Source organism: Siniperca chuatsi, linkage group LG6 (genome assembly GCF_020085105.1).
Source record: "Siniperca chuatsi isolate FFG_IHB_CAS linkage group LG6, ASM2008510v1, whole genome shotgun sequence".
Lineage (NCBI taxonomy): Eukaryota > Metazoa > Chordata > Actinopteri > Centrarchiformes > Sinipercidae > Siniperca > Siniperca chuatsi.
Window position 1 is genome coordinate 29,306,190 of NC_058047.1, and position 16,799 is coordinate 29,322,988.

The 16,799-nt window shown below is 41.9% G+C and overlaps 2 protein-coding genes across 18 annotated transcripts in view; one reads left to right on the forward strand and one right to left on the reverse strand.

The window, feature by feature from the left end:
- b3gnt5a (UDP-GlcNAc:betaGal beta-1,3-N-acetylglucosaminyltransferase 5a) overlaps positions 1-16,799 on the forward strand; it is a 117,154-nt gene that overhangs the window by 6,176 nt on the left and 94,179 nt on the right. For 5 of the 8 annotated variants that reach the window (XR_006378309.1, XR_006378311.1, XR_006378310.1 and 2 more), the window contains exons 2-3: positions 14,981-15,059; positions 16,411-16,500. The exons of 1 other annotated variant lie outside the window; for it this stretch is intronic. The gene's annotated coding sequence lies outside the window, so the exon portion shown is untranslated. The remainder of the gene's footprint in view (positions 1-14,980; positions 15,060-16,410; positions 16,501-16,799) is intronic. 2 more of the 8 variants (XR_006378312.1, XM_044199645.1) reach the window with 1 other exon arrangement.
- Positions 2,125-16,799, reverse strand: part of mcf2l2 (MCF.2 cell line derived transforming sequence-like 2) — a 260,332-nt gene continuing 245,657 nt past the window's right edge. For 8 of the 10 annotated variants that reach the window (XM_044199618.1, XM_044199611.1, XM_044199620.1 and 5 more), the window contains one exon: positions 12,450-15,014. In XM_044199618.1, coding sequence (XP_044055553.1) covers positions 14,951-15,014 — 64 coding nt within the window. In that variant the 3' untranslated portion in view covers positions 12,450-14,950. Of the gene's footprint in view, positions 3,273-12,449; positions 15,015-16,799 lie in introns of those variants that run through there. The other 2 variants (XM_044199615.1, XM_044199613.1) reach the window with 1 other exon arrangement.

The window sequence follows — 16,799 nt, forward strand, 5'->3', positions numbered from 1 at the left end:
AAATTTTAACGTATGAGATCAACAATAAACTTTCTAGGTCTATTCCCACTTATTGTGGGTATGAACTGGTGAGGTGGTGGAGAGTTACATATACCTAAGAAGGTGGTAGTAGGTCTTCTTAACCACAAGGGGGAGCTAGTGTGGCTGGTAGGGGCAGGAGAGGTTTGCTGGTGGAGACCGGAAGTGACTGTGAAGTGGATGAGGACGTGCGGTAATAAATAAATTGTCAGTTAAAGGTGGGGTATGCGATTCTAATCCAATACACGTCTTTTTGTCAAATTCAGTGAATATCTCCTCACGGTCCGCTAGCTCAGTTCAGTGTGTGTGCTGAAAAAAACTCTGGTGTTTGTACACAGCCCGGGCTTTGTAAATGGGAAATAAACAAAGTGGCTTGGACCGAGCCACATAACACTATTCCAACCATTCCAGCCATGATTTGTGTGTCAGGTAATGTTAAATGACTTGCCCACAGAGATTCAGCTTACTTTTTGGTTTGCCAAGATATGCTGTTATATTAGCTATAGTAGCAAGAGAGTTTTGAGTATCACTGTCTGGAGATGGTTTGCTGACTCTGGGAAACCGTCTAGTCCTCTCTACATGTTAGCTTCGCAGCAGCAACTGTAGCAACAGTTTGCTAACCCCCAACCTCACTAAGCTAACCCACAACCTAGCTAACATTAGTTACATTACTTGCTGTGTCGTTGTTCGCTGCCTATCATGGTATTTGTCACTGTATTGGATTTCTCCAGAATTGCATACCCAACCTTTAAGGTGCATGAGCCTAGGCTCATAGAAAAAGGCTGGGCGTTTCCAGAAGAGGTTAAAATTGTTAATAAAAGCTACATTGCGGACTGTACAGTTGGACTTCAGCCAGGTGAGAAGGCGCAAACGACCCACAAGTGTGGTATGGAGCGGCGAGCCCTGAGGCGGCAGGAGTGACCAGGTGTGGCCAATAGAGGCATCGGAGGCAACAGTGAGCTGTGGGCCCCACGCAACAGCAGGGGAGATGGAGAAGGCTGGGATTCAACCTGTCTATCGTCGGACTGCTCCTGTTTCTTGCCCCTTCAGACTTTATTGCAGCGATGTTACTGTGTTCCCAGATCTCAGCAATCTCTTACTCAGTATAATATTTCCAATAGAAATGATAGTCTGACCTAGGCAAATCAAACACAATTTGTAATAAACAGAACTTTTCCTTTAATATTGTTCACTTATTGCTTTCATTCCATTTGCAGTGTTGTGCAAGTTCACACTTCACAAGCTTAAAGTTCAGTTCACAGTTTAAAATGAACTAGTTCACATTCATAGTTCACAATTCTGAATTTTGAACTAAGTTCACAGTACCAAAAAAAATGAACTAATTCACATTCATTTCTTCTGTTTTTTTCCTTTACAAAATGCTGTGAGTTTGTCTTGGGTAGAGGAACTTTGCAGCTGTTGGCGCATGGTCTTACCCTTTAATTATTTCCTGTGATTATCATCACTCGCAGATATTTCCCAAGACTGGTCGGATGCTTCAGCTCGATGTGTCGTTGGAAAAATCTGTGACCCATCAGATTCTGTGACCCAAAACACCGGCATGCCGGCTGCCGTAAAACACAGTGTGTGAATGACGCTCACATTCACGTTCATTAGTTGTTTACTGTTCACCAAAAACATGCAATTATAATTGCTCACAATGACAAATTCATAGAGAATTATCACTCAACTTTGCAGTTCCGCTCAGCTGTATGGATCTTTTAGCTCATTGTTTTAGTTTTATGGTCTGCACTTACTATTTGGTCCTACCGCTCTCATCAACCCTTGTTTCTGGATGCAGCGGAAATCTGCTTTAGGCAAACAATCCACCTTGCTTGGCACCAGAAGGCAGGGTGGTCTAGACACATAGAATATACCCAGTTATATTTCTCAAAAGTTGGTGAGAACAGCTAAACACAGCTAGATGTAGAGTTTTTGTCAGGTCACCAGAAACACGACTCCAAATTAATTCCAATGTAACTCCACGTCTGCTTGATGTGTAAACAGGCAATTCCTTGCTAACATGTTAGCCATATCAACTTTATAAGGCAGTTTCTGCCCACAAGTGACAAAAAACAAACAGTATTACGTTCCTTTATCACCATATTGTTGTTATGTTTGGTATTTATTCATATGTAAATGCATGTAGCAAACATAATACATAACATATACAGTCCCGAGAACCACGTCTTGGACTCCCCCCCCGAAAAGCTGTTCTGTTCGACCACTAAATGTTAACCTCCCCAAGCATGATGTCTTCGCGCCACCTATGCCAAAAAGAACATCATTGACACAATTTGTGAGTGTTCATTGATAGAGCATGAGAGGATATCTAAACAATGATATACATATAAAAGGTGTCTGTCCAAAACAAAGTGTTTTATATGTAGAACACCTGTGAGGATATGTTTTTTTCCACATGGAGTAAACCATATGTAAAATAAATATTTTTTTCTCCTTTAGTGCATGGCTGGGTTATAAATTTAAATATGATATCGCTTAACTTATACAGATAATATGCAAGTGTACAGGGTGAGAACGGGCATGTTGACATAATATATCAACACATAATGACATTATGTGGGTGCTCTACCAAGATGAAGAAAGGCAAGCAAGATAACTTCTAGGTTCTTCTGGAGACTGCTGTAAAGTGTCTGTATTTTGAACCTGAAAAGTTGAAGCAGCTGAAGTGGGTCAGCAGAGGCAGAACCTGGTCTGAAAGAGTTTATCCAAGTCAGAAATGGATTTAAGTTTTCAGGTATCCAGCCCAACCACTGGGGAATTGCATTTTCTACAGTATTCTGAATTCATCAACTTTGGGTATAAAGTTCAGTGTCCACATCCATGCAGTCTTCAATTCTCCACTGTTGGCAGCTGGTACTTTCTTGAATTAAAAGTCTTACATGGCTTTCCAATGTGGCATTCAGGCATGTTAAGGTTCCATCTTTCCAGAGGTTTCACTGAGAAGCTTCAATGAGTGAGAAAAACTACAGTTGAAAAACAAGCCATCTTTGTAGTCCAACATGAAGAACTACAAGTAGAAAACTAATAGTTGATATTTAAAGTCCATCATAGGAAATTACAGTTGAGTTAACAGACATGTTTGTGATCCAACAACATTTTTTGTAGTCCAATGTAATGAACTACAATAGTCAGCCATGTTTATATGCTGTCGTGAAACACATCTCCACACGTACTGGCTTCATTTTCTTTTGACTCGGAGAGTGCTCCTGTACACAGATCACTGAAGATATCTGGAAAAACAATAAAGATTCAAGTCAGACACTTTAAAAATGTCTTATATAATATACAAAACAAGCATGGGGAAATATGAACAAACTGTGGCATTCAACACAGTGTTTAAGAAGAGGGATGCACAGCCTGTACTGCAGTGCCAATGAAACATAGCACACCACAATATGCAGCTTTAAGTGTGTAAAAACTGTAAGTGTAAAACAAGGAGACATAATAGTGAGGCATTCAATATCTGCAACAATATCAGACATTAGACTGCATAAAGAATTATAGGGAAGGCAGACAAGGGCAATCAACACAGACAGGTGAAGATGGCTTTTTGTAAATGGTCTTCACTTAAATACTGAAGGTCAACTGCTAGACCATGGAGTTCTGTCCTCCAAGTATGAAAACCCCCCCTCAGAAACAGAAGAAAGATAAAAGAAATATAAAAGGAGGGCAAGTGAGGAGAAGGAAGGGATAGTTTTTTTTGCATAGGGGTGGACAGAGTTCCATAACAAAACAAGCAAGGCCACAGCAAACATTTCAAAGACCAGCCTTCAAGCTGGCATGAAAGCGAGATGGTGGAGAGATCGAGGACACTGAAGTGAGAGAACAGAGAGAAACAAAGAGCAAAGTGCCCAGGAGTGGCTATCCTGTAAAAAAAGTATTTTGTGGCACCAAACCATGAACTTATCAGCACAGTATTGCATGTCATGTAAGGTTCAGATTGATATAAAAGGTGTGTGTATATGGAGCTCTCAGTTATCTAAAGAGTTGTGAAGTGAGAGGAGCAACTGGACTCAACTCAAGAAGCCAAAGCTTTTCCATCTCCATCCACTCCATCCTTCCATCTAACCTGAACCCTATCCAACAGTCTCTTCTTCTCCCAGAGCAACGGCCAACCCAAGCCCACCCATTCCCTCCTGGCCCAAATACCACGTGAGAGAGTGACAGAGCATTTGTCAAAGTTGGAGTAAAGGAGGGGAGGGAGGAGTGGGTGGGTTAGTGAGTATGTTACAGCAAGGCTGCCAGTAGTTAGTCAGAAGTAGCAGTGTTGTTATTTAATGAGTGACCTCCTTCAGATGCTGTTTGCAGTATATTGGACGGGACCAGCCTTGTTTCCTCTGTTAAAAGGTTCTTGACTAGCCTAGAACATGAAACACAGTGCAGGGGAACTTCCTTATGAGAAAGGAAGTTATAGATCAAAGGTCAAAATGTATAATATGTTTTCAATTATCATGAAAACAGTAAAGTTAACTGCTCCCAGAAACTGCTACCACAGTTTCAATGTCAACTGGAAAGGTCACCAATGGGGCAGATATGTCACTTGCTGCTGATTGCTTAGGGCAAAACTAAAATAACAACGCCTCTCTACAAGAACATTAACGTGATCACCACTGTACTTACCACTGAGGTCCCTGCGGTCTGGATCTCGGTAACTTTTACAACAAGCCACTCTTTTTTGTTTTGTTTTTTGGAAATGTAGCCAGAAGTAACATCATTATAAGTGTGGATATCTAATTATACAAAACAAAACAAGTCAAAATCTATCTCAATCTCCCCAGTATTCAATTCAATTTTATTTACTGTATATAGGGGAGAGAGAAACGGGAGCGGCAGAGGGGAGAGAGAGAGAGCAGGAGGAAAGAGAACATAGTAGCAATTCAATTCAATTTTATTTATATATTGCCAATTCATTACAGAAGTTATCTCATTGCGCTTTTCCTATAGAGCAGGTCTAGACCTTATTCTTTATAATATTAATTACAGAGACCCAACAAATCCCATCATGAGCAAGCATTTGGCAACAGTGGCAAGAAAAGACTTTCCTAACCGTGTTAGGTTTTGAGAGAGAGAGAGAGAGAGAGAGAGAGAGAGAGAGAGAGAGAGAGAGAGAGAGAGAGGTTTTGATAGAGAGGGAGGGGTTTGGGGGAAGGGGATAGGGTTAGGGAGGCACAATGCAAAGACCACGTGGAATTTTTTTATTTTTATTTAGTAGAAGAGTAATTGTAGTGTTAATATTAATAAATTAGTAATAATAGGAATGACAGCTATAGGAACAGTAATGTCAGTATTAGTAACAGAGCCAATAACAACAACTGTAGTAGCAGTTGTCGAGCACAATGTAAGTTCCACATAGAGATGTAAAGTAATAGTTTATGGTATATGGTAATGGTAGTGGTGATAATATTAATAAAAAATAATAATAATAGGACTAATAATAATAACTGTAACAGCAGGTGTTGAGCAGGAACACGGGGACAGTAGGTGTCTGGCAGTAGATCCAGACTCTACAGCTCCAGAGGCAGAAATACCTGCAGAAAGCGACAGAAAGAAAAAAGGGGAGAGACTAGAGAGCACAAAAACTACGGGAGAGAGAAGATGAGAGTGTTTTATTATATTCACCTTATATACGCTTCCTTTAGGCAATATTATTAGGAAACACTCCACAAACTTTCACTGTTATGCAGATAATTATCAAATTATTATGCACCCAATTATCTATATCTATCGATCAAGCCAGATGAATCTAAACAATTAGCTAAACTTCAAACATGCCTTAAGGACTTAAAAATCTGGACGACCTGCAATTTTCTGATATTAAACTAAAGTTATTGTACTTGGTCCCAAACCACTGAGACACATTATCTAAAGATATAGTTACTTTAGATGGCATTGCCCTGGCCTCCAGCACCATTGTAAAGAACCTCAGAGTTATCTTTGATCAGGATTTATCCATCCTGTCTCAAAATGATGCAGAAAAAACTAGTCCATGCCGTTGTTACTTCTACGCTGGATTATTGCAACTCCTTATTATCAAGCTGCCCGAATTAGTCCCTTAAGACTATCCCGTTATCCAGAATGCTGCGGCACGTGTACTGACAAGAACTAGGAAAAGAGATCCTATTTCTCCAATATTAGCATCTCTGCACTGGCTCCCTGTAAAATCCAGAACAGAATTTAAAATCCTTCTCCTCACCTACACAGCTCTTAATGGTCAGGCAGCATTGTATCTTAAAGAGCTCATAGTATCTTATTACCCGACTAGAACACTGCACTCCCAGAATGCAGGGTTACTTGTGGCTCCTAGAGTCTCCAAAAGTAGAATGGGAGCCAGAGCCTTCAGTTATCAAGCTCCTCTCCTGTGGAATTAGGTCCCAGTTTGGGTTCGGGAGGCAGACACCATCTCCACATTTAAGAGTAGGTTTAAGACTTTCCTCTTTGACAAAGCTTATAGTTAGGGCTGGCTTGGGCGAGTCCTGAACCATCCCTTAGTTATGCTGCTAGAGGCCTAGACTGCCGGGAGACTTCCCATGCACTTAGGTCCTCTCTTCTCCTCTCCCTCTCCATCTGTATGTATTTTTATCCCATTACTGCATGTTACTAACTCAACATCTTCTCTCTCCCGTAGTTTTGTGCTTTCTTGTCTCTCTTCTGTCTTTCTGTCACTTTCAGCAGGTATTTCTGCCTCCGGAGCTGCAGAGTCTGGATCTATGATTGCAGGCCACATGCTGTCCCCCTGCTCGACGACCGCTGCTACAATTATTATTAGTCTTATTACTATTATTGTCATTATTATTCCTATCACTATCATTTCTATTGTTATTTTATTAATATTGGTATCTCTCTCTCTCTCTCTCTCTGGGGAGTGAGTCCAAGGTGGAAAACACACTTCACAAGGGAGCAGGTAAAATCCAAAAATCCAAAAATCCAAAATCCAAAATCCAAACAAACAAACAAACAAACAAACAAACAAACAAACCAACAGGAACAACACCATGTGTACAACGATGATCCAACACTGAACAAAAAAGAGACCCAGACTAAATACCCTAGGGGAGGTGACACAACGAGACTCAGGTGCAAACAATCAAGGAAGGACCAACAATCAAAACTGGAGGGAAAACAAAGACAGGAAGTAAAAACACATGACACACAAGGGAAGGAGAATACTACAAAATAAATCAGGAAGTGACAACACCTAAACTACCACAGCAAAAACATGTGTGAAATAAAATAAAAACATATACATTAACAAAAGAAATCTGCTGTAAAAATATATACAGACAAGTAAGATAAGATAATAATGATAATAATAATAATAATAATACTATCTATCAGAGTGTATTATCACCTTGGTCACGCCTATCACATGCTAATCAGGCACTTAACAGTGATGAAGTAGATGCAGCCAGAGAACAATAGGCCTGATTACTGATTACTGGGCCATCTTGAAACTATTAGGTCAGTTTCAGGTGAAACTAGCTATTAACAGATACTCAGGCAGATTCCCTCCTGAGGGCAGGGCTTATGTAACTCAGAGTAGCTTAAATTTCCAGTTCCCGTCCAATTTTTTCACAATTGAGAATGACTTCCGGATGGGAGCCGAAACGTCTTGATTCTGAAAACAGTGTCCAGATGACTATGACTGAAACCTTTTCTACGATAGAACACTCCTGGACGAATGAGGGACTACACCGTCTAATAATAATAATAAAAAAAATTGTAGACTTGGAGTTAAAAATACAAATACAAATGTGTGTTGAACTTGTTAAAGTAAATGTTGCTTATTTCATTGAATGTTTTAATCTCAGGGATACTCCAGGCTCCACTACCCACAAATTATCCACACCTGCTCCCAATCACACTCCTGCTCCACATTAGCTCCCAATCACGGTCAGCATAAAAGCCCTGCTCTCCACACTACTCGGCATTACGCCTGATCCCCCATCTCCAGCGATACCCCATCTCCAGCGATCCCCCTTCTCCAGCGATCTCCCTAATACAAACTTCCCTCTCTCCATACCCACTCTCTCTGGCTGTTATCCAATAAAGAACATTCTTTGTCCATCTCGGTGTCCCCTGCCTATCTGTTCCGTAACAGAAGGTCGGACCTATACCGAAGGACTAAGCCGGAATTCGCGTAGTCTCTCCGTCAACCCCCCACTTCACCATGCCAAGGGCCAGACCAGAGCCCTTTTTTGATTCGGTGGTGGATGATAACGGTGTTCTGTGGCTATACCCATCGAAGCTAGACACAGCCCACCGTGCCAAATCCCTATCGGGGGACCAGTCTGGCTCGAGGTGGTCCATGAAGTCACCAGCTTGCACGCCGGCTACCAATGATCAGCCGACTAACCCGCTACTCACATGCACCGCTGCCCAGCTGCCCCGCCGCTCGCCTGCACCGTCGCCCAGTGGCTCTCCAGCTTCTCTGCCCAGAGGTTCATCGGCTCCATCACCACTCTGCTCACATGCTCCGCCGCCCAGCGTCCCGCCATCTCCACTGCCGTCTCCAGTCCCAGCGGCAATCATCACTCCCTGTTGGATCGCAGCAGCCATCACCTCCTGCAGGTTGGCAGCAGTCATCACTTCCTGCAGAATGGCAGCAGCTCCCCGCTCCCGAGCTCTCCACCGGATCGCAGCAGCTCCCCGCTCCCGAGCTCTCCGCCAGACCGCAGCAGCTCCCCACTCCCTGGACTCCCTGCTGGATCGCAGGCGCCTCCTTTCCTGGCTGGATTGCAGAAGCACCAATCCCTAGCCGATGCTGGATCGCAACCGCCTCCGCTTCCAGTTGGATCACAGCATGCTGCAGGACCAACTGCTGGGTCGCAACAAGCCGCTGGGTCACAACAGCAGCCGTGCCCTCCTTCTCAGCTGGAGGAGCAGGTTCCGGACTCCCGGACACCACCGGTCCAGCTGGTGTCTTGTGGCCTTCCTCCTGTGCCACCAGCACTCTGCTAGGCCTCCAGATGGTATTGATCTTCATTGCAGATCGCATGAGATCAGCTCCTCACCTGTCCAGTCCCCGGGCCATCCGCCCGAGGTCCCCAGCTCCTTGCCTGTCCAGTCCCCGGGTCATCCGCCCGAGGTCCCCAGCTCCTCGCCTGTCCAGTCCCTGGGTCGTCCTCCTGGGTTCCTCAACTCCGTGCCTGGCCTGTCCCCGGGTCGTCCACCGGAGGTCCTCAGCCCCATGCCAGGCCAGTCCACGGGTCGTCCACTGGAGGTCCTCAGCCCTAGGGGTACTGTCAGGGATACTCCAGGCTCCACTACCCACGAATTATCCACACCTGCTCCCAATCACACTCCTGCTCCACATTAGCTCAAAATCACAGTCAGCATAAAAGCCCTGCACTCACCTCAGTATGTATCCGACCTTGTTCATGACTAGGACTCTCCACACTACTCGGTATTACGCCTGATCTCCCTTCTCCAGCAATCTCCCTTCTCCTGCGATCTCCCTTCTCCTGCGATCTCCCTTCTCCAGCGATCCCCCTTCTCCAGCGATCTCCTGTCTTCAGCGATCTCCCTCCTACAGACTTCCCTCTCTCCATACCCGCTCTCTCTGGCTGTTATCCAATAAAGAACATTCTTTGTCTATCTCGGTGTACCATGCCTGTCTGTTCTGTAACATTTACATTGTAGAAGGAAGTGCATCTCTGTCTCAACCTCACCTGTCGAACAGTGACCACACATTCTGTTTTCTTTTGGTTGCCATGATTTTTTTGTGTCTTCATTTTTTGATTGCCAGTTTGTGATCACTGAGCCTGTACTTGGTTAGGATCTGTCTCTACTTTCTATCTCTGACAGTAGAGAGATATTCTGCCAATTCATACTCTCTTTGTAGGGCCAAATAACATTCTGATCTACTTTGGCTTTTAGTTTCTTCTTTCTAATGTTCCAAATAGGTTTCTTTACATTGTGTTATAATTTGGTTTACTCTGATTGGTGTGTGGAAAGCAGTGTTGTTGTTGTTGTTAGACTGGTCAAAGTGTGTCTGACAGGGGGCAGTTAGTCTCAGCATCAACTGACATAGGGGACTCTTTTCTGGGCTCAGCTCTTGGGTTTGGAGGGCTTATGAATGGAAGGTGTCTAGAGGGCTGGATTTAAGGTGATTAAAAAATTTGAGCGCTCTCTTTTGAATGTTAATTATCAGTGGGTATCTACCTAATTCTGCTCAACATTCATTTGTTGGTGTTTTTCTGTGTACGTGTAAAATGTATCTGCAGAATTCTGCATGTAAAGCTTCTGTTGGATGTGATGGCTGATTGGACCCCATACTTCACTACCATACAGAGCAATGGGATGCTCTGTATGGTAAACTGGTACCATGACACTATCAAATATTTTAAGCCAAATTTTAATTATAACATTTCCTATTAATTGCATTTAGAGCTCTTTTGGTGTATTCACTGTCATGATGAAACTCCCTGATGCTGTTATGGTTATAACTCATGCTGTGTTCAATGATATGATTATTTATGGTAAACTGGTATTTGTTCTCCTGACATCTGGGGCATTTTTGAAAAATCATCAGCAGAGACTTCACCTCTCTATCTAGGAGGGAGAGGCCAGGAGCAGCACACTGATCCAACTGTACAGCAAGTTAATTTATATGTACATTAAATTCCTTCCTAAAATCCTTCTCTGGGTGAAGGATTTTAACAGCACATTTATTTTCTAAATACATTGATTTAACCAGATCATACATTTTGCCCCCTATATCACAATATATCACAATGTAGAAGTCTGTAATAGAGCTCTTCATGCCAAATAGAGTCGAAAGCTTTCTTGGAGTCAATAAAACAAGTGAATATCTTACCATTTTTTGTTTGGTGTACATGTTTGTTAATTAAAGTGTGAAGGGTATATACATGGTGCGGTGTTTTGGGAGGAAGCCAATTTGATTTTTACTCAAGATGGAGTGTTCTTCAAGGAAATCTAGTATTCTTTTATCTAGAATACTACAGAATAGTTCACCTAGACAACTGCTGACACAGATGCCACGGTAGTTACCAGGGTCTCATTTGTCCCCACTCTTATGAATGGGGGAAATGAGCCCTTTGCACCAGATGTCTGGAAAACTGACTGTAATACGATATTGAACAACTTCAACACTGCACCCTTCTCTGGGGTGCTGCATTTGAGCATTTTGTTTTTAATGCTGGAACACAAGCTTTCCTTGGCTGGAGACACTTAGTCTTCCCAAGTAATATGGAAATCAAGGAGTTTTTGGTTGTCTTTAATTGTTTCTTTGAATGTTTGGAGTTTTTCTTTTATAATACATTGATCCGAATGAATTAGATTTATTGGTATGTCTTTGTACAGATTTTCAAAATGTTTTCTTCAGATGTCACCATTTTGGATGGGTAGTTCTTGTGGTTGCTTTGTATTAAAGTTGTTCCACATATCCCAGAATTGATTTTGATTAATGGCATTTTCAATATCAAGTTTCATGTTGGTATAATTTTGTTTGTTTCCCCAAATTGCACGTTTATATTTGTTTCAAATTTCATTGTACCTAATGTGTAAGGCTGGGTTGTTTGGTTGGCAATGTTTTTCATTTGCTATTTTGCTCAGGTCTTTTCTGATGGTCTTGCATTCTTGATCAAACAATTTTTCGGCGTTTTGCTTTTTAACAGGCTTCCGTTTTTTGTTTTATAAGGTTAGCTTTAACAGCTGCTCTATGAAATCATCAATGGCCTTTTTTACACCATCTCTGGCAGGGACATTGATTTTGGTTATACACTGATATGTTATTCATCAGATCAGGTGAGTTCAAGGCCATGATGAATTTGTCTCCACTGCTTGGGCCCATCTGTAAGTAGGATTTAATTTATACAGCTTAGTTGGTTCCCTTTTTGTGTCACTCATTTGACCTGAGAGTTTAAAGAACACGTTTATTTATTTGGTTGTAATCTGAAAGGGGGGATTGCTGTCTGACAGTGAATGCACTGATAGTGGAGCGGCCATGTCAGTGATTGCATAGTCTACCACACTAGACCCAAGAGCTGAGGAGTATGTGAATCTCCCTAAAGAGTCCCCTCTGAACCTACAGTTAACTATGTACAGGCCAGACAGAGATGCACCACCTCCCTGCTACTTTGGTTTATTTCAGAGTCAAAGTTGTTCCGATGGGTGATGGTTGGTGTGGTAAACAGGGGAGATGGTTGTTGCCCTGTGGGTCGATGACATCCGGTTAGATTCCTGTTCGTCCGTTCAGATCTCCAGTTAGAAGCACGTTTCCCTGGGCCTAGAAAAGGGGCGATTTCTGAGTGGAGAGTTTCAAAAATGTCTTCTTCAAAATAAGGATTTAAGGTTTCTTAACCAAATGTGTGATTTGCCCTGTTTAACTGGTGAGATCTGACAGCAAAGATCTCCTTTTTACCACACAAGGATCCCCTGCAATGTTCTGCCCATGCATATGTTTTTTTTATTTTTATCGAGGGCACCATGACTTCATTATATCCTGGAGGACAGTGAGTGAGTAGATCATTTTGACACCATGTTTCTGTTAACACAATTACATCAACATCTTAGATTTAATGAATTCGGGGTTTTCACTCTTCAGCTGAAAGGTTGAGGTGGAGACCCTGAATATTTCAGCAGCTTATATGAAATGAACACATTAAAACAATCAAAATGAACCTGTATAGTGAGACAAATATAAAAACACCTACAACTAACTATACATTTACAATACTGAATAATGATTTTACATGGATTACATGGAGGCATGTACTATTTTCATTAATATTTCTATTGTACAGACTACTACTATTGCTAGGGCGGGTGGTGCTGCATATCTCTGCTGCTGATGCTGTAAAGGGGTTTGGTGGGCAGGGGCTAAGGAGGGGAAAGGTAACCTCATAGCGATATATGGTGCCTTTCTTAAATAGTAACTTAACACCAGGCTTTACAGCAGTGTTTCACTGCCCTCTCTCTAAGTCTGTTGCACCTCTTACTTACACAGCATCACTGCTGGGTGCGGTCAGAAGTGTGAAGAATATTGAAACCTATAAATAATGACTTACGTCCTTAAAAAATAAAAGCTTTCAAGTCCTGATAGTCAGAAAGAAGCACATATTGAACAACTGAATAGTTCAAATGATCGACAGATGTATTATTTAAAGAGTCGCACCACCAGGCAACCTCTGAAATCCTGCAAAAATACTAATTATCATCTGTTACTATACCAAAACAGAAATTAGCATCTTAAGTTACAGTTTGATTTACTCATTTATGGTGTAACAACAAGAAAAAGGCCATAAAACATGAAATTGCTAACATTTGATGTAATGGTGGAGGGAGAGATCTAGGCAAATTGTGCACTAAGAGCTTTGTAAAAGTGAAGTGAACTTCAGATGAGCTGTGGTTCTGCACAGTAATCTGATTAACTGGATTATAAAACAATAATGCCTATTACTATTTTTCTGTTTTCTTTCCAATTTTCCCAAAAGCAAACAATCAAAATTGAAACACCATACACTGTGTGATGTAATTCTATCGCCAGACAGAGCGTTGAAATGGGACAGTTCGGATTAACGTTCCGATTTTCAACATTTCTGCGCAAATTATAGTAAGGATAAGGTCAGAGAGAGATCATGGTTATGTTAAATAAACTATGGTTAAGGTATGGTTATGGTAAGGCAACTAAAACCCTTGGTAAAAGTTGTTGGGGAGGGTTAGGGTTACTTTCCACCTCTCTATATAAAGGTCACCTACCCCCTGCATTAGCACTGAACATTGGCACTGGACAGAAACCGTGAGCTGATGAATCATCAAATATGAACGTAATTCTCAGGCTGGTAAGATTTTATCTCTTAACTTTGTCAGCAGGAACAACAATTGGCCCAGACTGAAATGGGTTCTGTCTGACACACATAAACACACACTTGTCCTAGAAGCCAATCTATACACACAAAAACATGTACCTAAATCTACATAGACATACACAAATGCATGAACAGACACCCATGCACATGCATATAGCATATATGAGGGTGTATACGACACACATAGCAGCACACAGTTCATCAGTTACAATTTGTAAAGTTCTATACAGTTGTATACTAACTTTGATCCAACAAAAAAGCTAGGAAAAAAGGGAGGACTTTCTTAATTTTCCTCAAGTGGGGAGGAAAGACGAGTGACTGAGTAAGATCTTTTAGCAGCAAAAACCCATAGATGCAGACGACAGGAGATGGTTTTAAGGGCTGAAATATACATGAGCTTGAGAGTATTAGTCACTTCCAAATGCAGAGAGCTTGCATTAGACCAAACCACTCTTTCAGCGATGGATTCCAGAGGCTGTTTCTCCATAAAGGCCTTTGCCTGGCGCGCCAAAAGCATAGATGGTGGTGGTGGGGTGAATGAAACAGAGATTTATTATTCATCTGAATCCATTGTCTTTTCAGCCGCCTCCCTTGATTTGGCAATAGACCATTAGTCACACGTTTTGTTGTTGTATCTCCCACTGCTTCATCAGGGTAATGTAGTGAATGAAATTTGAATTCCAGACGAGCTACACTGAGCCTTTAACCCTGGCAGAGAGAGAGCAGGGCAGCAGAGGAGCAGCTGGTCTAATTTCCTTTCTTGGGCTTGGTTGATAAATGTGAACCAAACTCAAGATATACTTTTAACCAGGGAAGCCATGGTATGGGTAATGATTACAGATAGCAGTGGATGAAGTGGAAAAACGGCTTTCCTTATGGAAAACTACATAACATCATCAACACTAATACAAACTAACACAATCCAACATAACAGCTCTGCATCAAATGCTGCCTTTCTGAAGCGTAATGTCCGATTTTTCTTGATACCCTGTCAGAGAGGATGGATTAAACTCAATATCCGAGGCTGAAGTTAATGGTGTTGTTGCTATGCACTGCATTGTGTTGTAAGGTCCATCCATTCATTTTCTGTATCCGTTTATGCTCTTCAGGGTCGTGGGAGGCTGGAGCCCAGGCAGCATTAGGCTAGAGGCAGGGTACACCATGGACAGATTGGCAGAGTGTTACAAGGTATGAGAGCAGATACAGCACATATCACTGGCATGTACTGATATTATAAGGTGTTCATGTTAATTTGTCCAGGTTTATATACAGGGTTGGGAATTGTTTGAAACTCATATAATTCAATATTAGGTCTAATACAAAACCTGAGTTTCAGTACAATATCAAAATGATACTATTTCCAATAGCTTTTCATTAGAGTTATGAGAGATCAAGGCATTGAAACTCTTTTTAAACCCTCTCTTCGTGACTCTGGTACTCTGAAGTTGGACTTAGCCAGGCTGGAAATGGGGTTGAAATATCTCTCTCTGCCACCTCCTGAGCATAACCCAGTCCCCCCAAGGACCCTCCAGCATGGTCCCTGGAGTCAAGCCTGCCTCTCTGCCCCCTGACCTTAACCCATTTACCCCCAAGGACGCTCCAGCACGGTCCCTGGAGTCAAGCCTGCCTCTCTGCCCCCCTAACCCCAACCCAATTCCCCCCAAGGACGGTCCAGCATGGTCCCTGGAGCCTGACTCAGGCTTCAAGCCCCTGGTATGCTGGTTTAGACTTTGTACCCCCGGGACTCTGCCGGAGAACCAGGAGCAGCAAGGGAGGTTTGTCGGGCTCCGTGTCGGCATCTGTGTGCCTGCTTTCCCCATGTCCACACACACGCACACCTGGTTGTGTGGACTTGGTAAAAAAAATTAAATACATAAATAATTAATAATAATAAATCCCGTGCCCCTGGGACTCTGTCAGACAACCAGGAGGACGGAGGAATGTTGGTGGGGCCCGCGCCCATGGCCAACAAAAGCTTTGATCAAGGGCTGACTTTCAATAGATCGCAGCGAGGGAGCTGCTCTGCTACGTACGAGACCCTGACCCAGAATCAGGTCGTCTGCAAGTGATTTATGAGTTGAACTAATAAACATGTTCTACAAAATATATTTTTCAATTAACAGAAGACGCTAGATTTCGCAAATGCTCAATGATATCTAAATACCAACAGCCATACAAGAACTTTGCCTAAATAAAATTGGCAACATTTTTATTTAACTTCTGATATAAGAATAATAATAAGTAAATAAGATTTGGAATCTGATCAGACATTTTATACCAACTTTTGGTGCTTGACGGTTTTTGACACTTGGTACTAAAAACACATTTCGGTTGGTACCATAAAAGTATTGGGGTTCGATACCCAGCCTGACTCAATTGTAAACATGTACACGCTAAAAAAATAGGGGTACAAGATCAGGTACAGATACTTATTGATATAGACTGAAAACTATGTCTAAGTTCCTAGACGGGCACATAATGGATGCATAAAGAAGCGTTTGATCCTCCATGAAGGCATCTCCATGTGTATTGTCTGCAGGTGGGTCCACCTACTGAACTGAATGCAACATCATTTTGGATGAGATGTTTCTAACAATTCTGCTCCTATCGGTTGATCAATCTATCAAGAGTAAGTATTACTTTATAGGTGTCACATGATGATGATGATTATTAATTATTATAATAATAAATACAGATATTAACAAGCTGAGTTTTCAACAATGAAAAACCAGACCAAATCTCTAAGCAGAAAAAAATATAACTCAATAATAGGTAACTATGGTCTCTGTGTTGCTATGGAGAATGTGTTTTAACAATAGCAGTATCCTGCAAAGAATGCTGAGCCAAAAATATAAACTCCTTAGGAGAATTTAAAAAAAATAAAATAAAGCACGCATCACACAATTATGGTTTGAGGGCACAAGACTA